We start from the raw sequence: 23,362 nt of genomic DNA, 5'->3' as shown, positions 1-23,362 counted from the left end.
AGCTGCAGTTCCCTGGGCACTGTGTACGTGTGGGTACCCCCATGGGGGACTGACACCACGTCAGGTTGGGCGGACACTGGCCCTTATAGAGAACATACCTGCAGCCCATCTGGCCCCAGCTTGCCTGGCTCCCCTGGTCGGCCCTGCAAAGCAAAAAGACACATTGGCAGGAGCACAAACTACTGGTGATGCTCTTCTGCCCTGGCCCATCTGCTCTTGTATTTTTGTGCATCGAATATCCCCTCCAGATCCCTGCAGCTTTTGAGAGGCCAAATGCCCAGCATCCTGCCCTGAAGAACACCCCAACCAGCAGGGAGTGTGGGCAATGGGCTGCACGACCCAAGGCTTTTTGAGCAAACACTGCTTTGGAGGAAGCTGGGATTCCCAGCAGACTCAGCGCAGCCCTGCCTGGCAGGGCATCAAATAAGGGATATTCCCCACCCACACTGCATCCACAGGGCCACGTGTGTTGTGCAGGGGATGAAGTCTGTGGTGTTCAGTGGTAGGATAAGGGTCCAGCTCTGCCACACTACTCTTACATCAGGCTGCTGCCAAAGGCAGAAACTCTCCCATGCACCCATCTCAGGGCCCGTCGTGGAGCAGGCTCACCCTAGTCTGCTTGGGCAGGGTATCTGCCAGGCTCTCTTTGCACCAGGCATCTCTTGCCCTGCATTTTTTTCCTGTTCTGATCTAATTAACATGAAGTACATCAGAACAGATATGTATTCCCTTAGGTCATATTTTCCCAATTGTGTTAAATTGCTCTGATTTAGTGCTACTTTCCTATATAACAGTCAAGCACACTCACTGCCAGGTAAAGCTCCTCCCATCCCTGTGACGGACTCTATTATTTTAGCAGAGGCCTCTCATGTTTGTGGACTGCCTCTGTATTCAGGGTCTCAGACCCCAGCAGCAGGGGCCCTGATACCCAAGTTGGACAGATTTTACTCCAGTTGCACGAAAGACTCATCACTGCTGGTTGATCTTCATGGAGCGACTGAACATCCCCTGTTCCTGGAGGAGGACATGACCTTGATCCTGCCCAGAGCATTTCACAGCACAGCTAAGAGCAGTCTTGACCAACCTGGTCACCACTGGCACTCACCTTGACACCTCGTGACCCCGGCTCACCTACTGGTCCATCAGGCCCTCTGGCACCCTGGAAAAAGGCAAGAGAGTGGCAGAAATAAGAACAGAGTATATGTCTCACTGGAAAATATAGCAGTCCCCCTAACTTTGGCCACCAGGAAGGTCCATGAGATCAGTCCTGGCTAAGCCAATCTATACCTGGTTGGGTTGAGCACAGCAGCTTGGAGCCCAGGACTCAAAAGATCCTTTCTGTGTTTTGTTGCTTCATTTCTCACCGTTATCAGCATACAGCACCAAAATACTTTTTATTCCTTTTAAATCAACTACCAACCGCAAACCAAAGCTGGGGGAGAAAAGCAGGCGAGGAACAGCCTTATTTTCAGACAACGGTTACATGACAACAGTTTTGCATTGCACGGACTTGCAGTTCTAGCCTTATTGATAGCAAACCTCTTCCTTGCTAGAAACTCCACTTTTCCAACTGCCCTGCCCTTAACTTTTGGCATACCACACTGTCTCATGGTCACAATCAGGGCAATAAAGCTACAAAATACACAGAGGCACCCAAACCCCCACCATACAGTACCCTCACGATTGTCATGGGCCCCAAACTGCTCCCAAAGAGCAGGGTATATTTGCTGGCAGCTGAGCTCCAAGCCTTCAGCTACAGTTACCTGCTGTTTGGAGAACTGGCTGCTGTTAAGGATCAGGCAGGTGCTCATGCATATGCAAGCTGGGAGAAGTGCAGCCTGCCGTGCCTGCTCTGGCATGTCTGGTCCTATGCCCGGCATCTGCTCCTGGGCGTGCGCGTGTGTGCAGCAGGCATGAGCAGCTCAGGAGGTGTACGGGACACGCACGCTGCTGGAAATGTTCACGGCACGTACAAGAGTCCAGACAGTGAGCGATCCTGGACACGACTAGCTAAAATTGAACAGTTCATGGTACGGCGCGGGCATCCTCGAGGAAGGGGTGTCCTTGTTCCTCCAGAGGTTTCTAAGCAAGGAGAGCCCTGGGAAGAGGGGATAGCTGCGATCTGGCTTTCAAGCTAATTTCAGAAGAGCCGAACGCACAGCCCTCTGCACCATTCGAACCCCAGAAACCAGTGTGTCACACTGACAGAGAATAAACAGGCACAGAGTCGGGGAAAATAAAACAGGAAAAAAAGGGCATATCAAGAGACTTTATTAACGCACGTCATGTTCATAATCAGGCCATGAGCTCAGTCGGGACTCTTAGGCGCTACTGCAATATAAATAATAAATAAAAACACAGAGCAGCGCTAGAATGTAGTGGTAAGAGGAATCCTGAGTGTAGGCCAACACGGAAATAGAGAAAACAGGAGCCAATACGCTTAATCGGGATGCAAACCGAGTGCCAAAAGTAATAACAGGGCTAGGGAGCCAATGCGTTAGAAAAGCAACTCCAGTATGACAGGCAAAGAGAGAGAGAGACTCACAAAGAAAGGCAGTGTAACAGCAGAAGATGTATAGGAAACGTAGCCAAATTATTACAGCAGACAAACACTGTCAATATAAAATAATGCAAAAACTTCTACTGCGTTTGGCAAAACCCTGTGCCGCTGAGCGTACCCGAGATTAAATAACCAAAAGCCTGTATTGCATGCCAGTAAGACACAGCTCTAAAGAATGTGCAACCCGGTCTCCAGGACAGACTGACAGAGGACTGTGCACCAGATGGGAACACCACGACCGAAGGGGGTGTTTCACAGGTCGGTGCTTTGCTACGCTCGTGTAATGGCAGCTCTCACCAGCCCTAGACCCCAGGTGCCCTGGCTCATACTGACCACTAGATCAGAGAGCAGTAAAGACCAAAAGTTTTATTAACCCATGCCCCTATAAACCTCAAAGCACAATGACATAAACCAGAAGGTCATTTAAAAGCAGGGCTACTGACAGCTCAAGTCAGACAGCACTGTAAGTTGGAGTAGTGGGAGAGCAGAGCTTGGAGGCATCTGGGGAGCTGCCTGGGGTGACTGGGACACCCAGCAACCCAGCAAAATACACAGACCTGCCCTGGGCTGGGTACTGGGCTGCCCAGAGAGAATGGAGGTGTCAGCATGTGTATGGCACTGGCACCCTGGGAAAGCACCCTGCCACCCAACTTCTCATCCTCCCTGGAAAACAAACTCTTCCCCTCCTCTTTGAGCAGCCGTTCAGATATTTTGTGCAATTACATCTTTACTATCCGAGATGATGGGGTGACCTGCTTGTGAAGAAGGGGAGGGATGTGCAGAAGAGAAGGATTCAATAGCTCAGCCCTGGTATTACAGAAAGAGGGAGCAGGGCTCAGAGGCAACTGGGACATAGAAATGACAGCGAAGACCCAGGTTAGAGGTTTTCATTCCAGGACAGATGCTGCCAGGGTAGGAAAGTGGGATGGGTCTGGCGCCTCCAGACCCACCTTCTGTAGCCTGCCTTGCCCTGTCCAGGCCCTTTGCCAGTGCTGGGCTGCTCTGAGCTGGGTGGAGGCTGTTGGGTGCCCTCAGCCCTCACTCAGCACTGCAGCAATGGCTGTGGTTCTCAGTGGTCCGACCCGGCAGGGCTGGCTGGCTGGGGAAGTGTTTACAGTATCCACATTTCTTCCAGCAGAGCCCTGTCACCAGCATTGCAGAATCTGCCAGGGCAATCTCACTTCACAGCAGTCACCTGCCTAATCCCATCACAACACATCTCATCGGCATCTGACCTAAAGAAGGAGAAAGTGACCCTGTATTTGCAAATGCATGTGGCAAGCTTCATCTTCTCCAGCCTCCTGGGCCGAAACCCAGGATAAAGGCTTCCTCTAATTCACCCTGACAGGAAAGGCTACATTTAGTCAATTAGTTAAATCTTTAAAACTCTCTTTTACTGACAACGCCGGTTAGAGATGAGTGAGTGAGGTCCTGGCAGCTCTCCAGGGAGCATCCCATGCCAAACGCCGCGAGGCACAGCACGGTGCTTTCCCCCTGCAGACCTGGTGGCTTGGCCTTGCAGGCAGGGCTGAGCGCAGCTCCCCGGGCTCCCCTTGGACCCTCACAGCTTCTAAATTAACTGAACAGCCAGGCGTGCCTACCCTGAGCGTGGCAGAGCAGAGGGACCAGGGCGAACGTGTGGAGAGACATCTCGGGAAACATCGTTCTAAGGGCATATGCAGCATGGACCCGTCCTAAGAATGGGGTAAGAGTGTGCAGTGAAAGGCATGGCTTTATCTCTGCTGTCAGCATCTCTAGGAGCCCATGAAACAGAGAAGGAAGCTTTTCTTTAGTCTCTGTTAGTATTTATGTCAGTACAGAGCTCAGGAGAGGTCCTGCTGGGCCAGAGCTGTACAAACAGTGCAAGCTCCAAGTAGCTTTACAATGTAAACAGGAAAAAAAGGAGGGTTAAATCAAGATCTGTCTGCTCCTTTGCACATGGGCAGCCAAGGCACAGAGAGATACAGGTTTATGGCTGATGGAGCATTCGAGAACCTGCTCGACTGTTTCACCAAAGCCAGTTGGACATGAACACGTGGCTCAAAGGCATTGCCATGTCCATCTCAAAGCAGCTCACCCAAGGTCATGCAATGAGTCACAGCACAGGGACATGCTTGGGCAGTCCCACTGCAGCACATGAGCCAAGTGCCATCACTCATTGCTACCTAAACAGATGAGTTTCTCCTTTTGGTTGTGTTGTCAGGCAAGAGGAGCAGAATTGGTGCTGTGCAGGAAATCACAGCTCTGTGACCCGACCCTGCGTCCAAATGCCGATGCTCCAGCTGCAGTAAGTCACGCCTGCGCTGAGGTCCTGGATCTCAGCAGACAGCAAGACACTCAGGGTTGGGCAGAGCCCAGCATTTTTTAAATTCTAGTTCCAATGTCTTATGTGAGCATATTTCTCACTGTAATCCCTGTGTAGGTTCCCACGGAGCTACGTAGTAGAAAACTAGTCTTAAGTCCTTGCAAGTCTCACCTGCAGTCACCTTCTTCCCTTGTAATCATGAGTTATTTTTAATGTAGGCTCCAGCAACGGTAGCAAAGCAGGTCACAGTGCCACACGATCAGTGGGCACACAGGCCAAGACAGTATTTCCCTCAGAGACGTGCAGTACTGAGGAGCACTATCAGCAATCTCAGACTAAACCAAGTGCTACGATGTTGGCTAGATGTGAACAGCGTCAGCTCGCAAATGCAGGGGAATTCAGCTCCAGATTTGCAACTTGGGTTTACTGCTAGTCCGTGTGAGATACACCCTGCTGCTGGAGTAGACACCATCGCAGAACAGAGCTAAATACTCAACGAGGTGTTTTCTGCAAAGCACTGCTGCATTTCCCCCTGTAAACAGATACCTAGAGCGCAAAGAGAGACAGTAACCAGCCTCTGAATAGCAGAAGCAGCAGCACAAACTAGCAGTCAGTAGCTCCCTTCCAGAAATCCAAAACTTCTTCATTACCCCTTTATCCAAATATTGATATTTCACTATCACAGTCTGGCCAAATAAAAAGCAAGCAGATGCCTCGACTGAAGCTGAAGGGAGACAGTGCTGGCCATAGATCTGTAGCTAACTTTTCCTCAAACCCTTCTAATGCTTTTTCAGCCAACTAGAAAGATCGCTGGGAGCACAACAATATACCTCTGCTTCTTCTCTGTGAAAAACTTCTCAGCTGGATCTGGAAAAAGCAACTATTTTCAGGTTTGCTTAGATAACACCACTTTACAAATCCCTCGCATTCACAAATTCCCGCAGTCCGCGATGCTGCGCAGCATCGGGGCTGTGGGGCAGAGAGCTAGCGGTCCCCTCCCGCAGTGAGCGGCAGAGTGAGGGGAGAATGAATGGCAAGGTGGAAAAGAGAAATGTGTTTTGGGATTTGAAAAGCTCCTCTGAGTCACCTGAGTCAGAGCCCAGCATCCCCTCCAATGGGAGGATAAAATTCCAGAACACTGACAGACACCTTGGGCAGAAGAACGGGGCAAGATAAGTCACTTTACAGCAGGAATTCAGGTGCTGCTTTATGATCTGGGTTGCAAAGTCATGGGTCCAGTTGATATTTAACATTTTGCAGAGATTCTCAGTCAATACCTGAGCTTTTTGATATCGTTATCTTCAATAGAGGATGCTGGAGACCACATGTTTTCCTGCTGTGAGGAGCTGATTAACAGAAATGTGCTTTTGAATTTAAGTCAGATAGGGTGAGGGACTTGCTGAATCAGCTGCCTCCAAATTTAAACCTTGATTTGGTTAAATAATTAGGTTAAAGCATGTGCATAGCTGTCACTAGCTGAATGTTAAGCACATGTCCAAGTGCTACACTGAGTATGAATGAAGGGAAATAAGCCTGGGCTCACATGTCCAAGTTTCTTGTCCTTAGGGAAGAGGAGAGGGGAAACCACGTTTGTAGAAGATTATTCAGTATCAGTTTGATGGGCTAAGCAAAGACTTGGGAAGGAACAATAGCCCTGTCATGACTAAAAAGAAGGTTACAATTTTTAAAGAATTTTCTTTTTAAACTTTGTACTTATATCTCTGACAATACAAAAGCTATCACAATATAAATACAGACCCCAAAAAGTCACCATTGTTCTTTACAATCAAAACCATATTTGCTATTTACGTTTCCTTCAAAAGCAAAATTACTTTAATGAAGTATCCACAAACAGAGCTCATGGAATCCACAAACATCTGGTGGAGGCTGCATTCATGTTTCCACTCTGAATTGAATTACGTCCCTTTTGTAAACTAGGATAGACAGAGGGTAATGTCTGAAATTACAGTTGGGGGGATCATTTCCCCATCCTGAGAAAACCGAGCCGGAATAGCAGGACAAACTAAGCAAACAAAGAATACTATGTGCTTGGAATATCTTCTGAGAGCATGAAGAGAAGGAGAATGTGAAAGAGAGATATACAAACCAGAAATCCTCCAGGCAGGAGATCTGCTGGTCCTTACTATACCGATTTTCCCACATCACATTCACTGAAATCTGTAGGATTTCAGAGCAAAGCCCAAGTTCCTCCTCTCTGCTGGGGACCTTAGAAAGGATGTCTGTCTGTCTCGCAAATTCTGTATGGATTATACCACTGCGGTGCTCAAACGCAGCAAATCTCCATCGTGACATGGTCCAGCAGCGGGTGGTGAGGGCAGGATCAACGCAGGGCAGCAGCAGCAGATCCAGGCACTCAGTGCTTGCTGGCAGAGGTTTACCACTCTCTGATACCAGTGTCCTTAGGGCAAGATCAAGAACTCGATGCACCCTCTTCCCCGGGCACTGCTTCCTGATCTACCTCCACGTTCTACACTTCCTGGGGTGACAATTTTGCCAGGCTCTGCAGCCAGCTGGGCAGAATCACTGCTGCATTTCTGGTTTTCAGGGATAGGATGCACTTCGAAGTCTGGACTTTTTCAGTGGGGAAACGTCCAGGGGGAGCAACTTGCACAGGGTCTGCTGGACTCAACATCTGGAGAGGAAACACAACCCAAGGCTATGCAGCTGAACGTCTCTACCATGTGGTATGTCATTTTGAGGATGGACAGTGCTTGTGGCCGTTGGTGTCCTGCAGGATTTCTCCTGAGGGTTTGGCACCCTCTCTCTGGATCTAGCTACACCCAAAGGCAGGTCCTTGCTGTGCCAGCCAAGCTCCTTTCTTAGGAGCTGGATCCAGCTTTGCTCTTGATTTTACCTTGTGTGATGATAAATACCTCTTTTGTCATTCCTGACAGTACGAGTGGAGATGAAAACAGCCTGGTCAGCTGTAATTTCCTTGTGGGTTGAGGACTGTAGGCCAACGCAGATGTAAGAAGCCAAAGAAGATTTATGTGAGTCAACCTTGCACGACCCAAGAGCCAAACACTAGGGTTGCACACGCTGCCTGCCGTAAGGAGAGGCTCAGTGCCAGGGGATGCGGCTGGCATCCCCGGCTGGCAGCTGGGAGGAGGCAGCGCTGGGACTCCTCCTCTGTCACTGCATACATTAAAAGCACCAGCAGAAATGTCTGATTCCCTCGGATGACCCACCTCTCCAAGAGCCCGCACAGTTGGCAGCCTGGATTCATTCAGAAGACGTTTCCCATTCAGCTCAGCACTGTAGTTTTACCTTGAGATATTTTCCGCCATCCATTCAAAGCCTCCCGTTTCTCATCTGTCATGGTCATGGATGTCCTGGACAGCTCAGTTAATTGCTGCTATGTAGCACAGAGAAACCTCGCTCCCCAGGGGACCCTCTGAGAGCGGAGCTGGGGAATGAGATCCGTGGGCCTTCCCACCAAGGAGAACAGACACAAGGAAGCTGTTTTTCCCAGCCACAAGTTAAAAGCTGAACCCTGATACGCATCTGCTGAGCTTGGATGTTACTGGTATCCTTCTTGCTGTGCTTTTAAAGCTTAAAGCAGTTCCAGGGTACATAACTCTGTGGTTATAAAGCTTTCTAGTTGGTTATTCCATTTCCTTTTGCTGGTCCCAGTGATTCGAAGAATATTAGCTCTGGTATAGGGAAATATATGCAATCCTTGGCTGTCCCAAATTCCCCAAGCAGGAGTTGCCATAGAAGCAGAGACTGGGGGTGGGTAGAATGTATGGTTTACTCCAGCCTACGTCTTTGAAAATGAAACATGGAAACAGATATCGTAAGATCCTCGGAGGGAGAAATGCAAAATATGTTGCTGCTGGGGCCTTCAGCAAACCCATGTGCACTCACTATTAATACTTTGTAAAGCAGCTGGACAAGGAAAAGCAACCCAAAGCAGGGATGCTCCTGCAATAAACATCCCGTTTAAGAAGAAGAAAGATTGAAGAGCTCAGTGGGACATGGGTTGGATGTCACAGGCAGGAAAACAAGCAACTTTGGCAGGTCTAGAGGTCATTCTGTTGTCAGCTGTCACCCAAACAGAGCAGGAAGAACCACACATGAACTGATGCAGAGTGCTTGTGAAATATTTATCCAGTGTAACATGCGCTTGCAGTACTGTCAGCAACGCTAGTTAGTACCATGGCCCAGCACTAGGCTGGGGGGCTGCTCTTTCCAGGCAGAGCAAGGATTCACACATGCTGTGCAGCATGGCACTGTTTAGATATGTATAGATAAAACCAAGGCCTTGTGTTATGGGCTGGAGAAACCCATAGAAATACACAGGACGTGCTTATAAGCTGATCTGTTGACAATGCAAAACACATCTTTCTCACAACCCCGCAGAATGCTGCCAGAAGATACTAATTCTGCAAGACTGAAAGGGAAGACGTGGGAAAAGTAGGCTGCTCGGCTCCTTGTCAGCCCTGTTTCTGCCTGCCTTGTCTCTTAATTTTATTTCATGGCGTAACCTTTCCTGCTTTACCTACCTCTGGTTAAATCACAACACTTCACATCTCAGCTGCAATGTCCCTTGGCAGCAAATGCACCTTTTCTGGTCTTCTACCTGCACACTCTTCCCCAGCCCAGATACATTTTCGGATGACTAAATCTTCACCATCCTCACCAGAAGTGTCTGTAAAGCCTGTTTTGACACTGCAGGTGGTTGGAAAAGACAAGCTGGAGCGCTTCCATGATCAGCTCTACACTGGGACACCCCTCTGCCCATACACATCACTTGCACTCGCAGCCCTGGTAAGACTTCCTTCAATGACCACTGTCTCTATACACAGCAGAGAGACGGTTGTGGAGGTGCTGCCCCAACTGCTGCTCATCTTTACACCCCCAAACTAATCCATCAGATTACTGTTCCAACAGCTGAAAGAGGAAAGGGCTAAAAGCTCGTAGAAAGTGCTTACCCTGCGGCCTTTCATCCCTCTTATCCCTGGCGCACCACGGACTCCTGCTGGACCCTGGAAGGGGAAAAGGGAAACAAAATGAAGATGGTGGAGGAGGAAGGCATCAGCTGTTGGTAAGACCTCACATCCCTACGTGACCAGATGCAGACCCTTGGCCAGCAGGTTGGTTCATTAAACTCTTGCCAAAGACATTACCATATTTACTTGTCTATAAATGGTCTTTTTTTTAACTCACTGATTGTCTTTGGATTATGGACATTTAGGCCAAGGATCCTGGCTGAGGTTTGTATGCTTAAGTATCTGCAGCCTGTTGTCTAAGTGGTGTGATTTGAAGAGAAGTCGAAACATCCAGAATTCCCTCTGAAGCTATTAAAAGCAGCTGTTGTTCAGTATCTGTACAAAAATAATAATAACCGGGATCTGCTTTTCAGTTGTCCAAATACAAAATCAGACACCTCATCTTAGACACCCAAGTTTGACCTTTTCAGCCAAATACCGATTTTATCTTCAAGTACCTGTTGCCCTGGTAGTGCCGCATAAATATTCACACTGGCAGATAGATGCTAATTTCATTTGGACTGCTGGTGTTGCAGATGATCCTGTTCTTACACTTACAGAAAGGTTTCAGGTTTTCTTTTAACCTGGATTTGTACACACTAATTCATTAATGTGCATAGAGAAAATGCAGAAAAAAATTAAACAGCTTTTTTTTGGTGTTATAATATTGATGAGTTTCAAAAATTAAATAATATGGTTAATTAACAGGATTTATTTCTGTATTATAACTTTAAAATCCCATATTTAAAGTTAGTGCCTTTCTGCTGTCAGAAAAGAAAATCTTAAAATGACACATTCCATTCTTACTCTCTCAAACACTCCACATCAAGTTTTGCTATTTATATATTAATAGCTTTTACCAGCTGTCAACCCTCCAAACTTCACCATGGACCAGAACAAAATTGGACTGTGATCTTCCTACTGCTTGTACCACTGCCACTAATAAAGATTTTGCTTTTGGAATGGAGGTATCTTTCTGCATGGCATGTAAGTTCAGAGTACAAATGCTTAGCTGTTCTCACTCAAGATGGAAAAGTTAGTTGACTGTAACTATATTTGTAATCACAGTAAATCTTGGTTTTGCTACTGAGGTCAGTAGCAACTGGCACTGACAAGCAGTAGATGTGTCAGATGCCTCTTTTATAGAGGTTTTTATGATAAACAAATACTGAAATGAAATTCTTTATTGGGATTTGGAATATCCTCCTGGAAGTCTCAGCCTATCCCAAATAGCTTATGAAAATACAAGCACAGAAACGTTCGTTGTGATGGCAAAATGTTGAGGGAACAACTAGGTACCATGATGGGAATTTCAAGGAACTGTTTAGGAGAAGATGAGTGACCTTTAATATACCTACACGTATACACTATTTTAAAAACTGTGTATTAACATAAAAGATGTTCCATGATGGTGAGTGAGAAGAGGGAAAAGGAATTCACAAGCTGAAATTAAGGGCAGTTTCCTACCATTGACTACACCTTTGTTTCCCATTCCCGATCACCCTCTATTGAATTAATCCGTCACCAGAGCTGCTAAGGCTCACTGGATAGTTTAATCCCAAAGATTTTAACAGTTTAGGATAAACAACAACAGCATGCCTCAGGTCTGGCTTGAAAAGCAAATAATGAATGTTTGGTGGAGAAACAGGCAGAAACAGCTGGAGTTAATGAGTGGGGATTTGATATTAGGGTATTAGATTTACTGGCTTTGTGGGGAAGTTTGACTTATTGAATTACGACTTTTTAAAATGCAGTTTTGGAGGAAACATTTTGCTTGGATGAACTTGTTATTTGCTTGCAGGAGAACAGGGAACTGAGGGAAGAGAAAGGGCGTGGGGATGGTCTCAGCTCCCAGAGCTCTGCAGAGAGGTTTCAGCATCTTCAGTCAGAGGTGATGCCTCAACTCATACTGTTGTCATCATGTCCCAGTGAAGCCATACAAAACTTTAGTACAGCTAAAGGTACTAGTTAGTGGTGCACTAGTGTTTCAGGACTGGGATTTTTTTGCCACAGGGCCAGCGCAGAACCTACCTCTGCCAAGGACGCGCGCCAGTTCTCCCCCATGCTCACAGGCATGGAAGTAAGCAGGGGGTCTGCCTAACGCTCCAGCTATCCCCAAGTCATGCAGCAGCTAATGTGCTGGGAGAGTTTCTAAAAAAGAGACAGCTAGAGATATCCAGCTGCCTCCTAGACTTCTGCTGACAGCAAGTGCTAGCATGAGGAGCCCCCTCTCTGCTGGGGGCTGCAGGCAACATCATGCTCCTGTCATTGTAAGGGCCTGGCCAGGGCCATGTTGATGCTCTTCAGGTAAGGATGGGTCACCCCAAGGTGCTGCTTCGCCTCAGACCTTTTCTTTCCCTCACCTCCATTGCCTTGCAACTGTGAAGTCTCTTCCCAGGCAGCAGCTGGCTGCAGCTGGTGGGCCCAGAGCATCCCTGAGCTCCCCAAAGTGGGCAGAGCTGCCACTGATCTGGAGGCCAAACCTTTGGCACTGCCCAGGCATTTCACTACTGTGATCTTCCTCCCAATTAACAACGCTGTGGGAATTCACACACTGAGCAAAATCCATTCCCTGTACCCACCCAGAGCTGCCCTTCTGTGGGTTCCAGCAAACAACACACAGCAGCATTTGTGCTGCTGGGAGAGCTGGAGCTCCGTCTAAACAACGGCTGTGGGAAACTGGAGCCACACTAAACTCTACCTCCACACCAATTGCACGCTCCAGCCACAGCTGCACATGTACCAGACGAGCCCATCCAGAGGGAGGGTGCATCTGGGGGCAGCTGTTCTGTGGCTCTTCTCACTCCAGCAAGAGTCTTGGAAAATGCATGATGGAGTCACCACATGATACAGTCACTGTGTCGCATGATGTGATCACCATACTGCCAACAGCTCCTGGCAGAAATAGAGGGCCTTGCAAGAACACCTTGAGCGAGTGAGCTTGTGTCCTGCTAAAAGACTGAGGCTGAATTGTGACTTTTGGATCCCCCATTAGGGAAATGGGCTACAAAAGTTTGAATTAAGCACCATTTTTTTTGTAGCATCTCTTTCCGTGTTGCTCCTACTCATGCCCCATCCCTTATGCCATATCTGTTGCTCAAATCAAACTCAAATCAACTGGCACACAGTTGCCCGAGTCAGCCCATGAATGCCCAGGATATGGGATGATGATTTTTGGTGTGTGGTATTACAAGGTGGTGATAGCCTTTACTTACTGTTGGTCCAGGGATCCCAGGAAAACCCACTCCTCCTGGTGTCCCGGGGTGGCCCTAGAAGGGAAGGAAGAAGAACATGCCTGGTGTGAATTCCCAGGATCTGCTCAGCCCTTCTTCCTCCAAGTGGGAAGACAGGAAAAAAGGTATTGTTGGTTGCTTGCAAGGTCAGGCAGGTTTGTTATTTGTCAGGCTAGAACTGCCCAGGGATGGATGGAGAAGGCCAGACTGTCAAAAAACCAGCTCCAACCTTGGTAGCAATATAAGCAGTTAGATTTTCTAAACAGCCCAGAATGGGCTGAATTAATATGAAAATCTGTCTTTGGATCTTGCACTATGGTAGACAGGAGGTAAGTGTCAGAGTAAGATAAGATCTTGCTGAGGTGCCCTCTGTTAAACTCCTAAAGGAGGATCCCCAAATGGCAGTGCACAAAGCACAGCAAAACACCACGAGCGTGCTGCCCAAGCAGCCCTGCATCTCCAGCTGCCCCTGGCAACTTGGTGGGATGTGAACAACAGATCCCTGTTCCCAGACCCCGTCTGTTCAGTAGCCAGGATGCTTGGGAACAGGCAATCCTTTAGGTGCCATAGCTTGCCGTTCCTTGGTATCTCTACTTGACACAACAGGTCCTCAGCTGATGGAGCTGCAGAACACGTGTCGAAATCCAGTATTTCTCGGAAGGGGAGAGTGTTGAACACGACTGCTGGGGAGGTATTATACCTCAATATCCAGTCAGTCAAATGGCCATTCCCATCCCCACAGAGACAGGAAGAGTTTCCAAAGTTGTCACATAACTAAAAGACCAGAAGCTGCACCCTTTGCTAGGAAAGAGAGAGACAGGCAGCAGCAAGAGCGAGAGAATGCAGACTTACTCCTTACCATCGACCCCTTGACTCCTGGAGGGCCTGGGGGTCCCACTGAGCCACGGTCGCCCTAGGAGAGACACGGGTGCACGGGGAAAAGTGAGACTTTTGCTAACAAGCACTCTAAGCTGGCAGCAACAGGGATCTAGAGCAATGAAACAACTAGAAGTTCCACAAATTGCAGTCTATGCCATCAGATTTCTACCAGAAACACTTCCAGTACAGAATAATCATCACCTTCTTTCAAGTATCCATCTCATCAGAGTAGTTAAAGGACTACAGCAAGAATTAGTTAACCCTCCATATCCCAAGAGAGGGGACTTTACTATTGCCATCAAAGCACTGAGGAACAAGAAACAAGCAATGTGCAAGGCCGCCTTCAACTCCAGACAGTGCTGGGACTGGATCCCAGGAGATCTCCAGCCCTTCCCACCCAAGGCATAACATCCGTCTGTGTTCTGCACTATCGTAATCCCTCCACGTCCTGGTGTTTTTGGAGGCACGGATTTGAAAGCTGTGGTCATGAGGTCCTGCTAAAAGCAGGGAATCAAGTTGGAAAAAAACAGAGAAAGTGCCTGGAATAGATGTCTGGTGCTTTCAGAAGACGACTGCAGGTGTTTTAGGGGTCTTCCTATCCTGTGGCTCATACTGGGACCACAGTGCAAAAACCAACAAAATGGAGGCTTGTGTTTATGAGGGGTTCAGAGCCAGATGCCTCCACAGCGCACCCTAAAGATGCTATCCCTTCTAAAACAAGCCACCGTTTGGCATTAAAAAACTCAATGTACCAAAAAATCACTTTTTAATTCCAAAAGTCTTACTTATACCTACATGCAGAAAATTTCACTTGCCCTGAGTACATCCTTGGCCCTCCAGCTCAGTCAAGAAAGGGAGACAAGGTGTAAGCCTCCGTGAGCACCACTGTGACCCGCTGACACAAGGGTGAGTCAAAGGCATGGCTCTAGCGACAGGACATCAACTGCTCCTTTTTGGAGATGGTGGCAATTCCCACCACGACTGCCTGTACTTGCCCTCGCAGCCCCGATAATGCACCGGGAATTAGGTGTGTTATGTTTGTGTGCTTAGGGGGATGAGGAAGGAGGAGTTAGCAAATGCTGCCAAGTAGTTTACGCCCAAAATCTGACCTACCTTCCAACAGCTAAAGCGTAAGGGGAAATATTTTCTGGGCTCTAAGCAGCTTATTAAAAACAAACCCCAGAGTTTGTGTTGTCACCAGTTGGCCCCTGTAAACCAATGCAAGGATTTTTTTCCCCCTGAATGCATGGATTTTATTAAGTATGTATTAACTGTATTGTTCTCTTTGATAATCTTTGGATTCTACTGGCTTCAGCCTTAACTTCTGCAGCTCTCGGATGGAGATTGCTGACTCAGCTATGTCTAATGAAAGCATATTTCCCACTTCATTTAGCTCACAACAGCATAGTAAGCTGTAGGACACTATGCCAACTGGAGGCCTGGTTGAGGTTTTGATTTGATGATAGTTATTTCTGTCATCCATAAGTTTGTCCTGGTAGAGAAGAAGTCTGATAGAAATCACAGCTGTGCTGAGGCAGATTTTCAAAGGACAGCCTGGGCTTGCCTTGACACCAATGTAACATCATCGTGTTACAGAGCCGATCTGTGAGATGAGGATAGCTCATGTGGTCAAGGCATTAGCATGGAAGTCATAGGACCAGATGTGAACTTACTGGAACGGGGAAAAAGATCTTCCCGTGTCTCCTGCCTGGCAAACCCCTTACGCCTCATTCAACGCAGGGCTGCAGCTGCCATTGAGACAACTCGCTCAGGCACCAGTCTTCTGTGTAACCATCTTGGATACATCACAGACTCTTTATTCCTCTGTTTTCCTTCCATAAAATGCAGCCCACACCATGTCATTCCTTTTAGCTCTTGTGTGCCTTGATAGTTTGGACTGAGACTGCTACTGCCCCACCAGAGACCATCTAGTGTAACGGGCTCTCCAACGGCTGCTGCAGACAGGCAATAAAATGCATTTGCAGCAAACACAGTATAACTGTCACAGAATCTTGACATCATTACCCAGAGGACAGGGCTTGAAGTAATAAAAGCAAGAGAGAGAACTGATGTGTGGAATGCATCATTTTATGCTCTTTACTATCTTTATGGCTGGACTGTGAATAATTAAACCACCAATGAAAACCAGCAGTCAGCAACGGACACACAATGAGTGATATAGATGATTTGTCTTTGGAAGCTACCCCTGAATAAAATTTTACACTCTAATAGAAAACAAATTAATGTCCATTTACATTTATGGAAAATAAAGCCATTTTTCTTCCTGAAAAAAGCGTGTATCTGTACTGTACACAAGAGGGCACCAGCCCTTAGTAGCGTGCCCAGTACAACCACAGGGGCAGCAGGATGGGATCAATCAAATAAAAAGGGAAATATTTGGACCAGCCTTTGCTCAGTTGGGTGATTGCACTCTTGCACCTTGTCTGCACCTGAGAAATTGCTGAGACCTCCTGTTCAATGCAGGCTCAGCCCTGGTCCTGTGCAACCCCGTTGGCAACTCAGCATGGGCTTTTGAGCACATCTCTGCACAAATCTGTCTGTAACCTAAACTCCTTGGACTCCTCCCTTGACCAGGAACACAGGGCTGATAAGTCCCTCATTCCCAGAAAAAACAGAACTGACTGTTAAATACAAGCTTTCTGGCAGATTATGAATGAATAAAGCTTAAATTTTCAGAGAATATTTGACAGCATTTCCTTGGAGTGCAAGCGCATATTAATTCCTAAATGCAAAGTGGATGATTTTTGCCTGGCTCAAGACTAGCTCAGGCACCCATCTGGGTGTTGCACTGACATGACAACTTAAATCTCACCATATTCCTCCTGCCCTGGTCTCCCTCACCCTGCAAAAGTTATAACAACCAATTCATTGCAAGCAATCTTACCTTTTCTCCCACTATTCCAGGCTCCCCTACGGGACCAATGAAACCCATTAGACCCTGAGGAAAGAGAAAAGCACAATTAATTTTCAGTTTTATTAGCTGAGAAAGTAAACAGTTTCTTTGGTCCACCTTGCTGGTTGAAATAGCACAGCATCCCTTGTATACTGCTCAGTAATTCCTACTGGCTACCAGAGCGGACAGAGTTGCTCCTGGCCATGGGAACGTCTAACTCCACAGCTGGTTCTGCTTTAGGCGCCAGCTGGAACGGCAGCACTAGGATCTGCAAGAGCCACAACACACAGTATACGGGATGAGTTAAGCACGTTTCGTAGAAAGGCCGAGTCTATAGTGTGGCTTTGTTTTGCAAGCATTTCCCAAAACGTCAGCGCAGCTTCCCCAAGAGCATCAATGGGTTGCACAGTCTGAGAGTTGCCACCATTTTCACTGCTGTACTGGGTAGAGTTCCTCTGGGTTAATCTGAGCTGCTTCAAACCCTCATGCAAACTAATTTTGCCCTGATAGTGTCATGCTGTTGGGATGTCAGTAGGAAATAAAGGTCTGAGGACCCAGCCAGAGGGGCCAGCAGGGCAGTAGATCTATCACACTACTCAGAAACTATCTTGGAAAAATCTCCCAGTCTAAGCTCAGGATTTGTCAGGATTTAACAACGTTTGGGATAACGAAGAAACAAACAGAACTGCTTTTAATTAGGAAGATAGAAATAAATGCAATGTCAAGCTAAGATTCCTGAGAATTAAAATACAGCAGCCTCCCTACCAACTCCAGCGGGTTTCTGGCTCTAGAGATGCAAGGGACTGTCTTCTCTGCCATGGCAGGCGCATGATTCTCATGGTCTCATCCCTAGTCCCAGCAAGGGTCATTGGCAGAGAGACATCTATAGTTAGTTCCTCCAGTGAGTCTGTAACTAAAGGGATCTCCTGTTGAAACACTTCACAACCTGCCCATAGTTGGCATGGGTGGTCTCAAATGAAGCCATGCCCCAGCTTGTTCGATTTTAGGCAGCAGGCTGATTGGTGCTGGCAGGTGGCTGCTGAGCAAGTCAGAGACAGGAGGTGGATTCTTCAGTGATATCACCCTACTCTTCCTCTTTTTTAGAATAATTTGAAATCTTCATAATAAATTGTAAAGTTCTTCTATGCAAATGCATCTCACCTTTTCACTTCAACATCAAGGAGACTTTCAAATGACACACTCAGGAAAATATTCAGCATAAACAAACACGGTGGGAAAAAAGCTACGCTAGGCAAGGCAACTTCTGGAGTGTGGTCTCAGAAAAGGGAGAGCTTTTGACCCTGCTATCTCCTCTCTGGGGGAACAGCAAGAAAAAAGGCAAGCATTTCCTCTCTGTACTCCCGCTTCATTGCTTTTTCCGTTCCCAGCTGGCCTGACATGTGTGCAGTTTGCTGAGGGGTTCTCTGTGGTCTGTGTGTTGTTGTGGTTCTGTTCACTTCTGTGCACTGACAGTGTAAAGTGATACCACGCAGCTACAGAGGAGGATCCAGCACCAACAGAGCAGCCTACTCACAGGTTGTGCAACTCCTCCCGCCACCAAAAGCCTCTCCCTTTCCATGAAGTTACGCTCACAACGTAAAGCTGTAGCACAGAATAACCAGCCTCACTGCTATTCCCATCTGTGTGAGGCTCAGCAGATGCATTCAGAGACATAAAACACAATGTGGGTCACTCTCCGATGACTTTTAGAGGGAACAGCTTCTGACGATGACTCCAAACACTGAGAGACTTCATGCATTAACATTCCTCAGATGGTGCAATTAAATGCCATCCTTTGAACATCACTGGAGACAGGAGCTCCTCAATGAGACATGCTGATGGGCTCAACAAAAGCATCTCTCACTCGGAGGCTCAGCTGGCTTCGCCTCTTCCAGGGAGCAGACACACACTCTGCTCTGAGTGGCCCTTGTCACACTCAGGCATGGGAACAACATCCACGTGAAAAGTGTTTGGAAAAAACTCATGAGAGAAGGCAAAGAGCTCAGCGGGTATGTTGGAGCCTGGAGTTAGATGCTTGCATTAGAAATTCATCCATAGATGATGTCCCAGGAAACCAGCATGCCCCTGTGCCATGATGGAAATATTGATTAACCACGGGAAGACAACTACCACAGGAAAGCTCTACTATCCCATCAGGAGCTTGATGTCGCCAACCCTTCTGACACCAGCACTGAAATGGTCTTTGCTGTGTCTGATGCTGAAGCAGTCCCAGTGCACAAGCGTGCCATTACAGCCAGGCTGCACGGACAGGACACACGGACAGGACACACGTGGGGGCAAAGCAGTGCTGGGCTCAGCAGCGGATTGCCCAGCACAGGAACCAAAGGGAGAGCAGGCAAATTTGCAAGATCTGCATAGGCAAGGTTGCCACTGGGTGGCATTGCTGAAGGCTGCTGAATCAATTATCCTTTCAATTAGACACAAGTGCAGATACATCGCTGATAACTGTATCCAGTTACCGAAGCTTTCCAGTTGCCCAAGGCCATGAAGAAAGCAAATGTTAAGGCAGAGGAGAGAATGGCAAAGCAATGAGACGGAACAAGGAAATGCATTGCTAGGCAAAAATAAGATAATAAAGCAAGAAAGAACAAATCTGTTCCTTCATTTCCAATTTATCAGAAAAACTGCCGAACTCTCTCCCTGGGAAGATGCTCTCTTTAAGATATTTCTGGGTTACTTAGGTCAGTCCCTGCAGAAGAAGAGAGATCCCTGCTCTTGCAGCAAATGTTGTCACCATTCAGACCAAGTGTTTCAAAGACACTTCTGAGAGGCATTGCATACCCAGACTCAGGCTTGAAGGCTAACCTGCTGTCCACAGCAGCATCAGCTCCCACCCTAAAAAGTCTCTAAGGAGTCTGGGTCATGAAGCAAGACACACTGGTTGTGCTTTCCAGCCGAGCTGGTGGTGCTCTACAGCTGGTTTGCAGAGCACCGACTGCAGCACGCCAACCAGCCCACAACCCCAACGCCCTCCCGAGACCCCTTCACTGTCACAGATGTGCTCTTTGTTATCGCAGCTCACGTGGAAACCTGCCGGCACTGCCAATGCAAGCAGGGTAGAGGCAACCACTGCACCTGTTACCTGTGGAACCTTCAGGATGGAAGGGGAGCACAGCCAACGTTTCTGGCTTGGCTTTCACTCCAAAACCAGGCAAAATTCTGCCTGCGCTGGTACGTCATGTTTCTGCTCAAGGGAAGATGTCACTGTGCCCTGTGTACCCAGCAAGAGGAGCATCCCATGGTGTGAGCGTGGGACTGAAGTGGGATGGCAGAGCAGGGACCCTGTGACATGGCCAGGCTTCCAGCACAGTAGCTCTGTAGTGTTTCAGCCAATACCGTCTGCCCTGGGCTAAATGAACTAACATTGCTGTGTCTGCAAGCAGACACAAATCAAGATAGATATGTCTAGGAAAAATAAATCTCAGTAAGTTATTGGGAGTACATGAAACTACTGGGGGAGATTGGATAACGATATTCTTCACCGGCCAAAATGGGATAGACACTGAAGGGAACAAAAGCAGCAAAAGATTTAGGTTTTAAGAACCAGAAAAGCCACCGGTGGCAAATATTAAATCAAAGCAGACATGAATTGTGGCCATTACACTAAAATGGCTGTGGCGTAACATACTTTTCCCAGGTTCCCAGGGTTGAAAAGAAGCCCTGCATCAAACACTACTCCAGGCAGTGTGTGTAATGATGCACGTGAAGTCCCAGCAGTGGTGGCGGCCCGGATAAAGGCCCACAGTATACAGGAAAGAATGTAAAACATTTATATTAGACGGAGAGTTCAGCATGTCGCTCATGATTCAGTCTGCTGTATTCCCCAGCCAAGGGCATGGCGGAAAAGGGATGGAGATTGTTAAAAAGTTGCTGGGGGCTTGGGGGAAGAAAAGGGGGGGGACTGGCGGGTTGTAATTCCTAACTCCTGTCTGGCTTTCCCCATTTATTGTCCAGCCCTGTCATAATTAAGCCCCCCCTCTTGGCTGCATCAACAGAGAGCAAGTCAGCAATGAAGCCTTGCATAAATCATACCCCATTTGAGAGAAACAACCGAAAGGCGAGCCCAGCGTGAGCAGGGTCTCCCAGGGACGGGACCGCCAGTCACTCCCAGCAGGAACCGATCATGGCCTTTCTGTTTTACTGGTTCGCTAGAACTCAAAACAAAACAAACCAGGGACAAAGGATGGGAGGGAGTAAATGTACAATCCTCCCATTCAGATGAAAGAAAGGGAAAGTAAAACAGTAAATATCACAGTTTAAGGGAGGACGCTCTGACCCGCAAAGAAAAGCCATGCGGTTTAACCCCCTGTGCGCCGGGCTCAGCCATACCCTGGGGCCACGTTGGGTTCCCACTGCCCTTTGGGGAGCGACAGAAGGGAAGGTGGAGACACGTTGACAAAACACCCTGTCAGATCAAAGAGGCTGCATACACTACAGTGCCCATAAATCCCTGAATGAGAGGTCTGCAGCTCAGAAAGATGCTCTGGAGGGGAAGGTAAATGCATTGGGAAAGACACTGCTCTAAGATGTAGGAAACGCTGGTGCAATTTCGTGCTTGGTTCTTGGCAACCCATTTGACCTTGGTCATCCAACGACGCTGGTTTCCTTTGACAAATTATTTTAGAATAATATCTGATATTGGGACAACCTGTTTCTCCCTCGAAGGAAGATATATCCACAAGGGGCCGTGGAGTGATTGCCCTTCCCAGCATGGTGCGATGGGTGCGTGGCTGACCCTAACATCACTGTGCGAGCGAGCAGGGCTGTTACTTCTTGTACAAGAAGAAGGATTCAAAAAGCTGTTCCTGCTATGACAGGACCTGCTCTTTCCCATTAAGGACATAGGTCAACCGTAGCCTCTTTCAGCTGGCACAAATCTTCACTGATATTTCAGTCTCTAGTGCAGAACAGGGGGTGTCCATGGGCTCGCAGTACTCTGTCCCAGTTTGCTGTCCTGTCTGCCGCAGGGTGTTGCTTCTCCCACAGGCTTGTCTGACCTTCAACATGGACATTTCGATGACATCCTCCTGTTCTACATTCCCATCTCTGGAACAGGAAGGTTGGTGGCCTGGGCCAGAGGCCCCGTATTCTTCTTCATATCCTTCTGCCTCCATCTACTGGCAAGGAAGGGTTAAATCACACATTTCCAGGGTACAGGGGACCCCAGCAGCTGGAGTCCTTCCAGCATATGAAGACAACAAGCATCTTATGAATGAACTTTCTGAGTCAGTGTCCTTACAATGGAAAAACAATGCATTAGGGACTGCCCTGTGGCTTAAAACCTCATTTTTCCAATGACAGCTCAAGTGTCACTGGAAACCTTACAGAAACTCCCATGTTTGCCTAAACAGATGTTCCTAAGAAAGGGAAGAGAGCTCCAGTGAGATGGGTGGTTGACCTTTACTCATGCTGTTACGCTGAGGGTTTCCGCTCAGAGGGAACCCTTATGGAGGGCAGAGCAGCAAGTCTGAAATGTTCGACCAAGCCTATTGTGCTCATGGAATAGAAAACATCAAGGCCTCCACAAGAGAAAACAAGGATGAGGTGAAGGTGTCTTAATGCCAAGTGACCTGGGTAGCGCAATCTCTCAGAGCTCTGCAAAAAGCCAACCCAGCCCCAACACCAAATGCCGAAGCTTAGGTGGAGGGAGGAATGAAAACCCAACACTCCAGCATTGTTCAGCAAAGGTGTGATGGGAAAGGACGTTATTTCTCAATAATCTGGTGCGACATTTTTGTTCTAATGACTTGACTGGTACGGAAATGGAAATTCTTTCTGGGTGATATTTCTAGACAGAGACTAATTGAGTTAGAATAATACAGGCAGCTTTCATACCACTGTGCTGGTTTCAGTGTCAGCAGAGGCCAGCTGTGTTTTCTTTTTGGTGAACAGTGGCCTACAGTTTTCATCCAAGGTCAGTCCTGAGGGACGTTAAAGAATAATAATCCTAATGATGCTTTGTCCTTCAAGGATAACATCTTGTTAAGGATCTCAAAGCACTTCTAAATATTAATTTTTAACTGTAATACAACAGCATCCACAGGTGCCACCTGAGAACAGGAGGCATTGTGTTAAGTACTGTTCAGAGCTGCTTACACCTTCCACAGAAGGGAAGACAGGCACAGAGCACTGGAAGGTGTTGTCTGAGATCATGCAGAATCTGATAAAGCTGCAAACTAGAGCTCAGATGTGCGGAACAACTTTGCTTCTTCAGCTGTTGTTCTTCGTGGAGTAAATTATTAACCATAATACAGAAACGGCTCTAATTTCCAAATAGAAATAACTGTTCTTGATATATACTGAGACTCATCAGATTGCTGGTACTGAAAAGGATCCACCTTGGTTTTTTGGACTTGCTTGGTCAAAAACCCATGGAAGAACTGACCCCCAGCTGTTGCACACAGGGGAAAGAAGAGCCAGAGAGGCTGAAAAGCTAAA

The 23,362-nt window shown here is 47.6% G+C and overlaps 1 protein-coding gene across 1 annotated transcript in view; it reads right to left on the bottom strand.

Annotated features, from left to right (window-relative positions):
* COL27A1 (collagen type XXVII alpha 1 chain) overlaps positions 1 to 23,362 on the bottom strand; it is a 152,333-nt gene that overhangs the window by 46,531 nt on the left and 82,440 nt on the right. Inside the window, exons 25-30 of the mRNA XM_074891182.1 lie at positions 16,895 to 16,948; positions 13,970 to 14,023; positions 13,093 to 13,146; positions 9,821 to 9,874; positions 1,106 to 1,159; positions 99 to 143 (exon numbers count right to left, since the gene is read on the bottom strand). Of these exons, the coding sequence (XP_074747283.1) occupies positions 99 to 143; positions 1,106 to 1,159; positions 9,821 to 9,874; positions 13,093 to 13,146; positions 13,970 to 14,023; positions 16,895 to 16,948 (315 nt within the window). The remainder of the gene's footprint in view (positions 1 to 98; positions 144 to 1,105; positions 1,160 to 9,820; positions 9,875 to 13,092; positions 13,147 to 13,969; positions 14,024 to 16,894; positions 16,949 to 23,362) is intronic.

This window comes from Strix uralensis, chromosome 21, assembly GCF_047716275.1.
Source record: "Strix uralensis isolate ZFMK-TIS-50842 chromosome 21, bStrUra1, whole genome shotgun sequence".
In the NCBI taxonomy this organism is placed as follows: Eukaryota; Metazoa; Chordata; class Aves; order Strigiformes; family Strigidae; genus Strix; species Strix uralensis.
This window is presented reverse-complemented; position numbering and strand designations above follow the sequence as displayed.